The sequence below is a fragment of the Pelobates fuscus genome, chromosome 6, assembly GCF_036172605.1.
Source record: "Pelobates fuscus isolate aPelFus1 chromosome 6, aPelFus1.pri, whole genome shotgun sequence".
Taxonomy (NCBI): domain Eukaryota; kingdom Metazoa; phylum Chordata; class Amphibia; order Anura; family Pelobatidae; genus Pelobates; species Pelobates fuscus.
In genome coordinates, this window is record NC_086322.1 from 295,998,576 (window position 1) to 296,013,380 (window position 14,805).

Consider the following 14,805-nt stretch of genomic DNA (forward strand, 5'->3'; position numbering starts at 1 on the left):
CTATGAATTATCTATGTGCATAAGAAAATCTTTGTTAGTGATACAGTAACACTAAGCACATCAGAGTGCATTAAAGGCACAGCAGTCTGGACACAATCACTATTCACTTCAGACATTCATTGACTGTTCTCTGGTTGGGTCATACGCTTTTTATGTGCCTTGTAACAATAAAACAGATCTCAATAGGTCTACACAGAATAAACAACCAGGGTTACTTCTAGTGATGTCTGTTCCTTGTAGAGAGAAAAACAAAAATGCTAATGACAGACAGTCCTTAATCTGTTTACTTTAAATTAAGCACTGGAGAATAGCCCACCCTTTCTATAGACTAACAAACATTTAGGAAAGCAACCTGATGGGATTTGATGTGAACTAAAGTTATTTCTCCCTTTATACTCCCTCCTCCTTTATTGTCTGCCCCTCCCACCGCATTCAGACTCCTGCTAGCTCTGTCTGCCTTCAGTAACCACCACTTTAGACTTTGCTAGTGAGAGAGAGAAGACAGAACAGATACTAAAGGAACAAAACCACAGGATTTAGACTCCTCTCCCCCCATCAGAGTCTACAGACCAACAATGACTGGGTTTAGCTGATACCCTGAAAGCCCTAGATCATCTCCAGTCGGGGCGAACTTCTACAGAGAGGTCCATGCACTGTTTTTTTTTCATGCTAACTTATTTAAGCTCTCCCACTTGGATAGACGTGCAGGTGTTATAGCTTTTTGCCATAGACATCTGGGGGAAATGAATGTTCCCTTGAAGAACAAGACGTGTTCCATACTCCTTTGGGGCTACTTGTTGCTGAGGTCCATACAGGCCGACTTTACCTTTGACAATGAGGTCCACTCCAGCTTCATCCAAAGGCGATTACGGAGCCAGGAGCGTAGGGAAATGCAGAGGGAAATCTTGTCTATTTTGGGACTTCCGAACCGACCGAGACCTCACTTGTATGGGAAACAAAACTCTGCTCCAATGTTCATGCTGGATTTGTACAATGCGATGACAGTGGAAGAAGAGGAGGCAGAAGGCTTTTCATATCCCTACAAAGCCATCTTCACCACACAGGGGCCACCCTTGGCTAGTCAACAGGACAGCAATTTCCTCAATGACGCCGACATGGTCATGAGTTTTGTCAACTTAGGTGAGTGCTAAGATTTGTACACACCATGTGTTGCTGCTTACCTGCCAGAGAGACAGCAGCCTAACTCCTAAAGATGAATATTAGGTTGTTCTGGCAGCACAGGGGTTACATCCATACATTAAGGCTACAAATCCTTGCTGTTATTTTTGTGATGTGGTTTAATAAAAAAAATTCTCATTACCTTTTTTAAACCCTTTGTTTAAGAGGGTTAAAATGGGTAGGTGCCGAAACAGCAATCTGCATAACATACCACCAATAACAACACTTTGTGTATCAGGTAAACATTTGATGGTCAGTTTTTGTTGACCAATATTTGAGTTCATCGCTAGCTTGGCTACACGTCAGATTCCGGTAATAAGATTGTTTTTTTTTTTTTTTTTTTAACTGTTCTTATCTAGAATTCCTATCCACAGGCTTTACAGATTAAACAAAAAGAAAAGACGGGATACACTACTAGACATACTGATACAAATGTAGAAGAGGGGCTTGTAAGAAAGCCCATGAGCTTACAGTCTAGAGGATTTCTCCAGTTGCAGTCTTCTGACTGTCTCAGTACACATTGCCAAGAAATGTCTGTTTCAGGTGGAAATGTCTTCAGCGAGCATCATCCCACTAATTTCTTGGGGTTGTACATGATCGAACAGGTCTCTGCGCTTCCTTTGAAGTAGCAATTACAGAGCAGGATGAGAGGGCAGCAGGAAAGTCTGATCCCAGCAAAGTTCAAAGCAGAAAGCTGCTCCGTGATTCACACTGAGGCACAAATGGACACAGTCCCATTAGGTTACATAATAAAACCCTGTACTCTGCTTGTTAGACCCCTTCCTTGCTGGAATCACAACTAAAGCTGGTTTTGCATAAAAATTGCCCTCTAGTCATTGTTCCTGGTACATACAGGAGACATTTGTTTACAGCAAAACAATGTTATAGAATAATAGGTCTCATTCTTGATTTTAGTTTGTCAGATTAGCCTTTGTATTTAATCCTACCACCTCTACTGAAAGGCTATTCTCTGTTAGCTCCTACCACCTCTGCTGGGAGTCAATACTGCATTAGCTCCTACCACCTCTGCTAGAAAATTAACCTGCATTGGCTACTTCCACCTCTTCTGGAAAGGTAACCTTTATTACTATCTACTACCTCTGCTAGGAGGCTATCCTCTATTAGCTACTACCAGCTCTACTGAAAGATTAACCTGCATTAGTGACTACTACAAATGTTGGAAGGCTCTCCTCTATTAGTAATTACCACCTCTGCTGGAAGGCTATTCTGTGTTAGCTCCTACTACCTCTGCTTAGAGGCTATTATTGATTAGTTACTTCCACTGCAGCTGGAAAGCTACTACAACCTCTGCTGGGAGACAATCCTTTATTAGCTCCTACCTCCTATGCTGGGAGGCTGTTCTGTTTATAAACCAGGAACTCACATTTTCCCATGATTCTACCGAGTACACTGACATGCGCATGGAAAGTGCCGTAAAAGAGCTCACACTCCTAGGCATTCCTTCCATAGTACATAAGCTTGCACACACTTTACAGTACTAGTGCACACAGTACCATTATTTTTTTTTATTTATTACTAGTATTTATAAAGCGCCAACATATTCCACAGCGCTGTACAATTGGGAAAAAGAAAATACAATAAGAATAGACTGATACAACAGGGAAAGCATGGAGGTTAAAAGGGACACTATAGGCACCAAGACCACTTCAGCTCATTGAAGTGGTCTGGGTGCAGTGTCCCTATTACACTTAGTGCTGCAATGTAAAACATTGCAGTTTAATAGAAACTACAATGTTTACATTGCAGCACTAAAACAGCCTTTAGTGGATGTCTAGCAGAAGTCAATGAAGGCATTGGCGCTGGGATCAGTTTTAAAAAAACAAAACTTGTTTTAACCCTATATTCACCGTAGCACGGGTGTGGGATGGAGGGGGGCGGCAGAAGGTAGCTATAGTGACAGGAATACAGCTATATATTCCTGGCACTACAGTGTCCCTTTAGGAAGAGTTCATACACAACAACCGATGGCAAGAGGAAGGCAGATAGAAGGCATTTAAATATCGTGTAGCATATAAATAATTGTAATCCCCTGTTATAAATGTAAAGCAAGAATGGAATAGGTGGCTTAGTTTAGAAAAGGTAGACTTGATGGCAGAGAGGAATGAAACTGCCAAATCTCTAAGTGTAACACTCAGCCAGACTTTGCAATGTAGATAACAGAAACTTTAGATACTGTGTATCTTGAAACAACTTCCTGATACACTTACTAACAAAGTTCAAATGACTTGGTTTTAGAAAGTGATAGTTTGGCATGTCATTTTTTATCTTAAGGTGAATAGAGAAATTCCACATATACATATTGTTCATCACAGAAGGCAGTTGTGATGCCAGAGTCATGTTTTTTTTTAACTAAACTATACATTAACTATAGCACACATTAAAAAAAATTCACTATCCCGATTAATAGTTCAATAATTTGAATTACTAATACTCTGATATTAACCAGACTATTTCTCTAAAGAATTGATTCATAAAACATAAAATGTGATTGTTTTGACTGTGAAAGGAAAAAGGTGGTTATTTACTAAAAAATAAAGTTGAAATGTTATCAATAATATACCTTTCAAAAACAACCTCATAGATTGTAAACTTGTCTGAAATATTGGCAGCGCTTTTATTTCAGAGGGTGGTATCAATGGGGATAGTAATTCCTAACAACTATCTGTATACGTGGGCATCAGACATTTGCCAAAATAAAGGTCAAAAAGGGACAGGGTTGAAGACTAGAAGGGCTTTGGACACACAGGAGATATTTCCAGGCTGCAATAGCAACCCTCACTATTGTTTGCCTGGTTTTAAACAGACAACTGTATTTACTGTATGAGGTATGGTAGTTAGCTACAGAGGATTTTTACTGAACTATTTAAAACTCGAATATGTCTAAAAAGTTTTTTTTTTGTTTTTCAGCAATTATTTCATGTGCTGACATTGAATCTTATGTTTAAAATATATTTTACTCCTTGATTTTTTTCATATAACAATAAGACATACATTCTATTTTTGGGTGGGTGCTGTGCTTGGCAATGTAGGGGTTAACACCAAATAACATTTTATGAATCCATTTCATGGCAGTGCTGCTTGAACACTACACGTTTAGGAAATCACTTTGATGCTAAAAAATAACCATATTCTAAAATAAATTCCGCAATTCGCACAAACCCAAGATTTGGAAAGCAGTGAAAGGTAACCTCTGTCCTTCAGGTTTAATCAACGGGACATAGAAGAATAGAACTGTCTAGCTCGCCCGTAGGTTGAGAAGTTACATGTGATTTTTTTTTGTAAATCATTATGGTTTTAAATGTTACATGACACGTAGAAGTTTAAGCGTGCCACTATGACAGAATACGGCAGCCGTTTAAACTAATCTCAACCTATGGGTCTCATTGATTGTCTGGCGATCTTGCTGTTGCCAGACTTCTTGCCTGTGAAAGTATCAGAAACAGTCCCTGTGAATCGCACAAGGAATACGAATGTCATGGCAGCATGTCATAGCGATATAATGCCTGTTCCTAGTTGGTGGCTTGATTAATTCCCCGTACATGCCGATCATGGCAGGTTATCACACTAATGCTGGATGTTTTAAAGGGACACCGTAGGCACCCAGACCACTTCAGCTCATTTAAGTAGTCTGGGTGCTGTCACCCTTTTGCACTTAGTGCTGCAATGTTAAACATTGCAGTCCCAGAGAACTGCAATATTTACATTGCAGCACTAAGTCTACCTCCAGTGGCTGTCTACCAGGCACTTCCAGAATCCTAACGGAATTTAGGTCCGTTACCTGACGCTAGACGTCCTCACGGACCTCCAGCGTCAGATTTTCCCCGTAGGAAAGCATTGAATGATGCTTTCCTTTGAGGAGGTCTAATTAGGTCTCCCCCACCGGTTGACATCGGCAGGGGAGGAGCGTGGGCGGAGTCTGACCCAGCACCAAGGGACATCGGCGCTGGATTCAGGTAAGTGGCTGAAGGGGTTTTAACCCCTTCAGCCCCTCAGGAGGGAGGGGGAACCAATTAACCCTATAATGACAGAAAAATGGCTTTGTTTTATTGGCACTATAGGATCCCTTTAAGCATGAGACATCATGTAATAGGTTTGCAACAGGCTACCTTGGTATTAGGTTGCAGTGACAGGCTATTCCAGTGCTCTGTGACTGTCAAGACATGCCGCAGGGCTCAATATAGCCTTGGTACCCAGTACCCACTATGATTGACATGGCTGTTGCTGGCGACTTCACAAGTGAAGGCAGCCCAGCAATAGTGCTTGATTAGCCTCTAGGCTGTCTGATAACCAATGATACCAATACTAATGATGACATACCTTAACTGACAGCTTAGGCAATGTAATCATTGTCCCTCAGTGACATTACTATATAATAAATCACTACGGACAGTTAGAGTTAGCCAGCATTAGCTACGTTTAAAGTCAGATTGAGCTAGGGCTAGCTAGGACTAAGATTAGCAAGTGATAAAATTAGCATAAAGTTTACTGCTGGTCACAACGTACGTTGACACAGATAGTAAAACTTGATCAAATACGGTCTAAAAAACAAGTAAACAGGAATGTCAAAAATAGGGCAAATGTATACATGTGGGTTATTGCTGTACTTGGAAGATGCAGAAGAATGCAAAATGAGGATGTTGTCAGTATTAGGACACACAGGGCCTGTGAAATGCACTATTAAATTGTAATTTGCATTTCTATAATTTGACTTTGTAACTTCTCAAACATACAGCAAAGGTCTGCATAGGGGAGTATTGCTGTACTCTAAACAGTAGCAGAATATAAACCTGGGCTCTTTACAATAGCAAGCAGCACACAGTGAGTAAAAAAAAAAATCCCATTAAAATAAACATGTGAGAACACTGAATATTAAATACAAACAGCAGTTTCGGCTAAACTAAGGGCCAGACGGCCAGGCAAAATTCAGAAACTGGATGTCGCCACAAGAGGAGTGGACATCGCCGCTGGATGCAATTTAGGGGTTAAACTGTTCAAGAACGGTTTAACCCCTTTAGATATGAGTGCCTCCAGAGGCCTCCTGGCATCATACAAATTCAATTTAGATGAGGTTGTTTTGGTGCCTGGAGTGTCCCTTTATTGCAAGGGTTCTGGTGTGTGGGGTCTGTCCTTGGAACCTGAGCACTGTAAATGCTATCAGAGAAAATGCAGTGTTTACATTGCAGTCTGAGTCCACCTCTAGTGACTCTCACTCTGGACGAGGTCCTGCAATCTTTGCAGAACTTATGTTCAGTGTCTCCACGAATTGTGTGGAGATGCTGAATGCTCCCCATAGAAATGCATTAGATTATGAGGAGATGCTGACTAGCAGAGCGCAGCGATTTACCACGCATGTACACTAGCCTCCCAGTGTCTCATACAGGGAAGCATTAGATTGGCTGAGATCATCATGATTGATGATCTAAGCCAGGGAGGCAGGGCAGCAGCACAGACATCAGTAAGTAAAACTCCTTTTTTTTTTACTGTCCACAAGAAGGAGGGGGCCTTAATCAGCATAGCAGAATATTATAGCATTAGGAATAGACGTTTGTATTCCTAACACTATAGTGCTCCTTAAAATAAAACAACTCTAAACACTACTTTTACAGCAAACATTTATGTATGAACCATTTATCATTGTGATCTGTTCCTTAAAGGAAAACTCTAAACACTATAACTACGGCAGCAAGCTGTAGTTGATATGATGCCAGGAGTGACCGGCTGCCATCGCACCATGTCCTGTCAATCTGGATAAAAATAGTTTTTCAAATCTAGCAATTTTTGCTAAAATTTGCAATTCCTTTTTTAGTTGTAAAGAATGACTTGTTTAAGTAAACAACCCTCACTATTTCTGAATTGTGCAAGTCCAATCCAATTAAACATTTCTACAACACATCACATGACAAACATTACTTACTATAGATTCTGCAGAGACACTACGGACTGCTGAACTTAATGGGATTTGCAGTTCCCAGGAATTGTCATTAGAAATTAAGCCTCTCATGGTTCAATCACCAAAGCTATAAAAAAATGTTTTTGTTTTTTTAAAAAGGACACTGAGCAACAACACAATGCTTATGAATTTTATTGCTTTTGACCTTTAATAAATCCCCATGTGTTTGAAACTTTTAAATTTGAATTAAAAAAAAAATGCTTTGCAGCATTCTGTATTTTTATCCCACCAATCTGAAATACTCTGCTTAAAAACAACTGTAACAGGAACCAGCAGGCATTTTTTGCATTAACGCTTTTCAAACTGGAGTCTTCCAATAACGTATACTGTTGGATGAAACCTACATCTCCCACAGGGCGTTTGCTATCTTCTTCCTGACCACCAACTCACTGACTGTTGATACCGCCAGGTAGAGATTTCACCTTCTATTCCAAAACATATTCTTGTATGCGGTGGAAAGCCTTTTAAAGGGACACTGTAGGAACTGCAATTGCTTCATCTCATTGAAGGGGTTATGGTGTCCAGAGTCCCCTGGCGCCATCCTTCCATTTGGCATTATACCATTTTGAATGTTTTAATGTTAAACGAGAGTCCCCAGCAGGCCATTCCCTCTGTGCTGCTTGGACTAATGCAACAGGCTAGAGTGATTGGCTGAGAGTGTCAGATGACCAATTTCAACCTATCATAGTGCTCAGTTCAGGCAGACCTCCAAACAGTACCGTTTTCCTGAAGCCTGGACGCTAGCCAGACAGCCCGTCATTGGGCAGGTCAGCTAATTTTCCAGGTGAGCCTGCCCATTATGGGCAGCACCAGTGAGGCAGGTCGCCTTACGTGTGAAGCCCACTCCATCCCTTTTCCTTACCTCCCAGTAATGAGAGTCATGAAAAAGGGAATCGGGTGGGCGGGGCCCTGAGTGGGCATCACATGCGATGCATCCTGCATCACTGGTGATGCCCATATTGGACAGGCTCACCTGGAAAATTAGCTGATCCCACCCAATGACTGGCTGTCTGAATTGGTATGGTTAGAAGGAACTGTGTAATCTCTGTTTAAGCTTACCTCCAGTGGGGGCAGAGCTATGGGAAGCCAGGGACCCTCATTCATTGTCAAACTGCAGACTAACACAACATATTATGAAACTGGAATTTATGTATGGCCTTTATTTAGCAATACTGATGAAAACAGCCACCCTCCAAGTGATCTATGGGATTTTCTTCACTAATCAAAATCCTTCATTCTAGCATTTAGCTTATTAAAGCAGTAAAGATAGGAATTACAACATTCTAACTGTATGAGACATAGAAACACAAAATAAGGAGGGCCCCCAAAACCAATTAATACCCACACTGTGCCAGTGGTCCCCACTGTTTCATAAGGACTAAGAAAATAAGAAACCCTATGCCAACTAAGCATGATGGGAATTACATTCCAGACCATACATATCACTTACATAACTAGCCCTGAAGGACGTTGGTCATCAGAGATGAATGGGGATCCCCTCCAGTGTTATTTTTGAGAAATCCACTGGAAATAATTCTGTGTTTACTAGTGTTTTTGAGACATACAAAATAACAGCTCTTCCACATAAAAATGACTCCCATCACACTCTGCCTGCCATTGGCCTATACAGTCTATGGCTAGCAAAGGGTTAATACGCAAGCAGAGATACAGCTTCTGTGGCTTGCACTAGTGAAACACGCTACATGAGATGCACACTTTCCCTCTCTTGTATGTCCTGCCAATAAAATGCTATTCAACACATTCTGACAGTGCCGGCCCTTTGCAGCTGCGCTATTTTACGGTACTCCACCCTGTACTTATATTATTAAAATTATCTCAGTCCCTGACTTCAATGCATTCAACACGAGGAAAATGTCGCTGCTTTACAACTAAAACAAAAATAACAGGATGGATTCAAATGTTGTTTTTCTTTCCGGGGTGTAATGTAATAAAATGGAACGTGTAAGGATTGAAAAGGAAATTGCAATTTTTCGGAGGTGGAAAAATTGTCAATTTTTTTTTCTAATTCTGTGATTTTTTTTGGAATAAAAGTTGCGATTCTCTCCTCAATTCCACCCAATCCTCCTAATAATGAATCAGCCCAAATGTGTTGCTCGGAGGTTTCATAATGAAATTCCACAACACATTTCTAACTGACCTAGATGTTCAGTGCTCTGCTGGGTTTACATGCTCTTAGCTGCCTTATCTTAAATCAGTAGTCATCAGTCAGGTTTTAAAACCTAAAATGCCACTTTGATAAAAAAATGACACCTAAAAATTGAACATTTCCAACCTCTGAACAGTGTGGACAGATGGATATAATACTAAGGAGGCAGAAAAATATGCACAGAAAACGAAAAAGAAAAGTTAAAACAACTACTCTTATAGTAACAATGTTAAAGTGACCCTTCCGATACCATAACAACTCCACTAAATATAAGTTGTTATGGTGTCAGGAGGTTCTTAGCACTGGCTTACCTTTACCTTTCATGAATGCTTTAACCCCAAAGACTTATCTACAGCGCTGAATCGCTCTGCCCCCTCCAAGAACCACTTCAAAATTGAGCCTAGGACTGGAGCACACAGGAGCGCCTCTGATTTAGAGTGGTTAGCTGATGTTCTTGGCCAATCAGTGGTTTTCCATTTACAAAAAGACTATGAGAAACATGCATAAAGAACACTAAGCATTATAACCACTACAGCACACTGCAGTGATTATGGTGCCAGTAGTACCCACCATTGTAAGTAGTCAAACTGTTTTAGAACAGTTTTACTTATTATCCATGGTCCGCTGTGCATTTCTCCCTGCTTCCGATACTTCCAACATAGAGCTGGACATTCTCTGCTCTGAGTTATGCCTGACAGGGCAGGGTTTAGCACGCTGACTTTCTCTTTGCCAATGAGCTAAGGGCTTTGCTTAGGAGAGCTAATGGAAACTCCTAAGCAGGGCTTACAGTTCTCTAGTGGAAGTAGCGAGGTGGGGGTGCCTGGAGGAATCTGGGGAATAAGTCAAACTGTTCTAAAGTGATCTGACAACCTAAAGTGGTTGGGGTGTGTCAGCGCACTGCTGCTACTAAGCGCTTTAGTGGTTATCGAGTTTTAACATTGCCTAAAACACACTTACCTATGTAGAGCATTCTGGCTTAGGATGGGAGAGCACCCAGACCACTTCAATGAGATAAAGTGGTCTGGGTGCTTATAGGGTCCCTTTAATACTTTGTATTCATAGCGGACTTAGAAATTACTTTCTAGCAGTCTCTTGATTAACACAGATTTCTTTTGGTAACATTGTTGCTGTGACCCATCACTGATGACGTAAATTTTGCAGGATCGATTGACTTAAATGAGTGTGGCTGGGATGCACTGAGAATTCTTTGTTGCTTCTAACAGTCACATGATCAGTTCACTCTATCCATGTAACAGGGAGCCAGCTATTTTCATACATAATTATATGTCCAATCCAATTCAGGCCATTTTAAGGGCTGGTGACACAGGCCATTACAACCGCCAGATATCTGACGCTGAAAACAAATGTTTCCGTCTCACAGTTGGGCTGCTGCATACGAAACTAAATACATGGGAGTCTGCTGTAAATGTATGGAACAATTTAACAAAACAATTTAGCTTTTTTTTTTTTAAGAAGAAAAAAAACGGATAAAACGGCTTATTGTTTTGATGGAATGATCATTGACTCTGTGTGCACACGTTTAGAGATGGAGTGCATAGAGTATTAAAAATATCTTTCTTTAAAATTGACTAATGAGGTGACCTCAGGAAAAAGCTCTAAGCTGGCATGAAAGAAACCTGATAAATCCATTTCGCTCACAGTAAATGAATATAGAGGAGACAAATTCGAAATAAGCGTCAACATGATTGAGATAGAGACTGTGTTTGTACATCAAGCAAGTGGTAAAAATAGGCAGCAATGGTAGGGCAGAGGCAGAAAGCGGGGATCAACAAGTTAGTTAAAAGTCACTCCAAAACAACTAGTGGATGAAAATAACGGACAAATAGATTTATTATTGTTCCTTGACGACCCAGCAGAGTTTACCTACTTCCAGCAACACACTTGTAACTGGGATTGCAGTGGGCTAGAGATGATTCCATGCTTGTCCCATTATTGAACACAATCCCAAGTAATAAAGTCAGAATGGCGAATCAACCCTGGGGAAACGTCTAATGATATGAATTGGCCATGATCCAACTAGCTGATGCTGGTGTGAATTCGTTGTAACTGATAGTGAAAGAGGATGTTTCTGATGTTTTGCTAACTGTATAAATCCATGCATGTTGTGTTCAGTACAGAAAAGATATGAGAATGTGAATACCAACATTTAGAAGGGAAATCTTAAAATGTGAATAAATGTTGCATTCAGTAGAGGAAGATATGAGAATGTTACATGCTGCATTCAGTAGAAGATGATCACTAGTATAGATATGGCAATATCACTAATATAGGCACTGCACTGTCATTAGGCACTATTACTAGTATTGACATGGCAATATCACGGAACCATTGCTAGCTTAGACATGGCATTATCACTTGTATAGACACGACAATATACAGGTGATACTCGAAAAATTAGAATATCGTGCAAAAGTTCTTTTATTTCAGTAATGCAATGTAAAAGAGGACACTAATATATGACATAGACGCATTACATGCAAAGCAAGATAGTTCAAGCCGTGATTTGTCATTAGTGCGATGATTATGGCATTTGCACAATATTCTAATTTTTTGAGTATCACCTGTAACTAGGCACTTTTACTTAGTGCACTTTGTAGCAATGACTTCCAGTCTGCAGATAAGTACTAATAATAGTGGGAGTTGTTTGATGGGAGATCCTATACCACTACCGCAAAATAATAAAGTTTCTGAGCCTATGCATTCTAAGACTGATCTGTAATCTAGACAATGCATAGTTTATTTAGCTGCATGTGGGAAGGTCTGCAGGCTGGAAAGTTAAACAAAAGCCATCAGTGCATTTAATCTGTAGATTACATCAGGATCTCGTTTGAGGACGGGAAACTGAGCGAGTGCTCTGATCAGTCTTAACATGTCTCCTACAAACAGGAGCCGAACAAATAGGAGACAAGCTGACAGTGTCTGTGTTTAAAGGATGAGCAGCTGCAATGAAAGTCCCCTGGCATTAAGAGGGTTATTATTATTATTATTATTATTATTATTGCCATTTATATAGCGCCAACAGATTCCGTAGCGCTTTACAATATTATGAGAGGGGATTTAACTATAAATAGGACAATTACAAATAAACTTACAGGAACAATAGGTTGAAGAAGACCCTGCTCAATCGAGCTTACATTCTAAAACGTCTCTATTACTTCTGAGAATTTCATAAAGATATTTTCTCGATAAAATATTTATTCTGATTGCGGTGAAATTTCATTGAAATTCCACGGCAATACAAAAATATAATAAGACAAAGTTGGCACTACTTTGTCTTATCGGAAAGTCTAAATTTAACAAAAGTTGACAAAAAGTACTGTTTCGCATTTAACTTTTGTCAAATACCAGCAGTCTTATGGAATCCTCCATAGATTTCGCAAACATGCGCAAGAATACAGCACTCACGTGGCTCCTGGCAGATGAAGTTCCACTAGCTAAATACAGAGCCCAAGCAAAAGATGGCAGCGGCGGCAAGGGTAAAATTCAGGTAAGTATATCTACCTTCCACTGCACCCTAAGTGGATATGTCACTTTTAGGGGTCTTCTTAAAGTAACTAAAGTAATAAATCCACTTAAACACGTAACAGCCATGAATGTCGCTGTATATCTGGTACCATGTGAGAGAAACTACATACAATTTGTATCAGCTGTCACAAAAGATCCTTAGATAGAAATGATAATAATAGAAAGAAAAAAAAGAAAAAGAAAAAAACTATTGGTTCGTTGAGTCTGTCCCTTATGAAACCAAAGACTGATTTTACAGAGTTGTTTTATAGGACAGCCTTATATATATCCTGAGCATTCTTCAATTCCTCTACTGTGGTACCCTTATACACATCGCGAGTGTTCAGCAACTGCTTAACTGCTTTAGCTTTATACACATCCCAAGCTTCAATTCAATTCCTTTACTGCGTTAGCCTTGTACACACCCCAAGGTTCAATTCAATTCCTTTACTGCATTAGCCTTATACACAACCTGAGCATTATTTATTTATTACTGGTATTTATAAAGTGCCAACATATTCCGCATGGCTGTACAATTAGGGGAGAACGTACACTATACAAAGACAAATAAAAAACGTAGAGAGGGCCCTGCCTGTAATATTCTTCAATTCCTTTACTCCTTTAGCCTTATGCATATCCCAAGCATTCAATTCCTTTACTGCGTTAGCCTTATACACATCTTGAGCATTCTTCAATTCCTGTACTGCGTTAGCCTTATACACATCCCGAGCATTCTTCAATTCCTTTACTGTGTTAGCCTTATACACATCCCTAGCATTCTTCAATTCCTTTACTGTGTTAGCCTTATACACATCCTGAGCATTCTTCAATTCCTTTACTGCATTAGCCTTATACAAATCCTGAGCATTCTTCGATTCCTTTACTGTGTTAGCCGTACACACATCCTGAGCATTCTTCAATTCCTGTACTGCGTTAGCCTTATACACATCCTGAGCATTTTTCAATTCCTTTACTGTGTTAGCCTTATACACATCCCTAGCATTCTTCAATTCCTTTACTGTGTTAGCCTTATACACATCCTGAGCATTCTTCGATTCCTTTACTGCATTAGCCTTATACACATCCTGAACATTCTTCGATTCCTTTACTGCGTTAGCCGTATACACATCCTGAGCATTCTTCGATTCCTTTACTGCGTTAGCCTTATACACATCCTGAGCATTCTTCAATTCCTTTTCTGCATTAGCCTTATACACATCCCAAGCATTCTTAAATTCCTTTACTGCATTAGGCTGTACTACTTCCACTAGTATGCAATTCTGGTGTTCTAGTAACGATTTAGCAATGTAGAATTTTCTCTCAACATTCCTCCCTCTTTAAACTTTAAACTTTCAACTTTAAATCATGCCTTACATTTCCTACTTCATCTTTAACTACCTATCAGGCAATACCAAAAGACAATTTTTGTCTAGGCCAATAACAAGTCTTTGTGTACACCTTGGGAAGATGCCCAAACATCCTCATTAAACTGTAAATATTTAGGCAATCAGTCCCACGCAGAGAAGCAAGAGGAAGTGGTACACTCAATAAAAAATTTATCAGACCCAAATGACACAAGCTATGGCCTAAACAAATCACTTTTATCCTGTGCTGCAGGAGCCAAAATTAGACCAGTGGGAGACGATATGCTGACATTTAACAAGCAAACACAGCATCTAGTCAGGGTGCAAAGGAACTGCTTTACTGCAACAGTCAAACGGCATCCTAGCTGTGTGCGAATGATGGGACGTGGATTCTAGTATCTATCTGGAATTAATAGAGAATTTACACAGTTATAGGAGGGTTACAATTAACCAAATTTTTATCACCATACATTTTCATGGATGTTGAGATGTACATCTCTGGCAAGTTAACTATTTGAGCCATTTTTAAGTCTGCTTTTAAAAAGCCATAATTGGTCTTAGAGCATCAAAATTATTCCCTAGTGCCCCTCTATTAAAAA

The 14,805-nt window shown here is 39.9% G+C and overlaps 1 protein-coding gene across 1 annotated transcript in view; it reads left to right on the forward strand.

Annotated features, from left to right (window-relative positions):
- Positions 1 to 443: 443 nt before the first annotated feature.
- Positions 444 to 14,805, forward strand: part of BMP7 (bone morphogenetic protein 7) — a 90,875-nt gene continuing 76,513 nt past the window's right edge. The window contains exon 1 of the mRNA XM_063459547.1: positions 444 to 1,140. Coding sequence (XP_063315617.1) covers positions 744 to 1,140 — 397 coding nt within the window. The 5' untranslated portion in view covers positions 444 to 743. The remainder of the gene's footprint in view (positions 1,141 to 14,805) is intronic.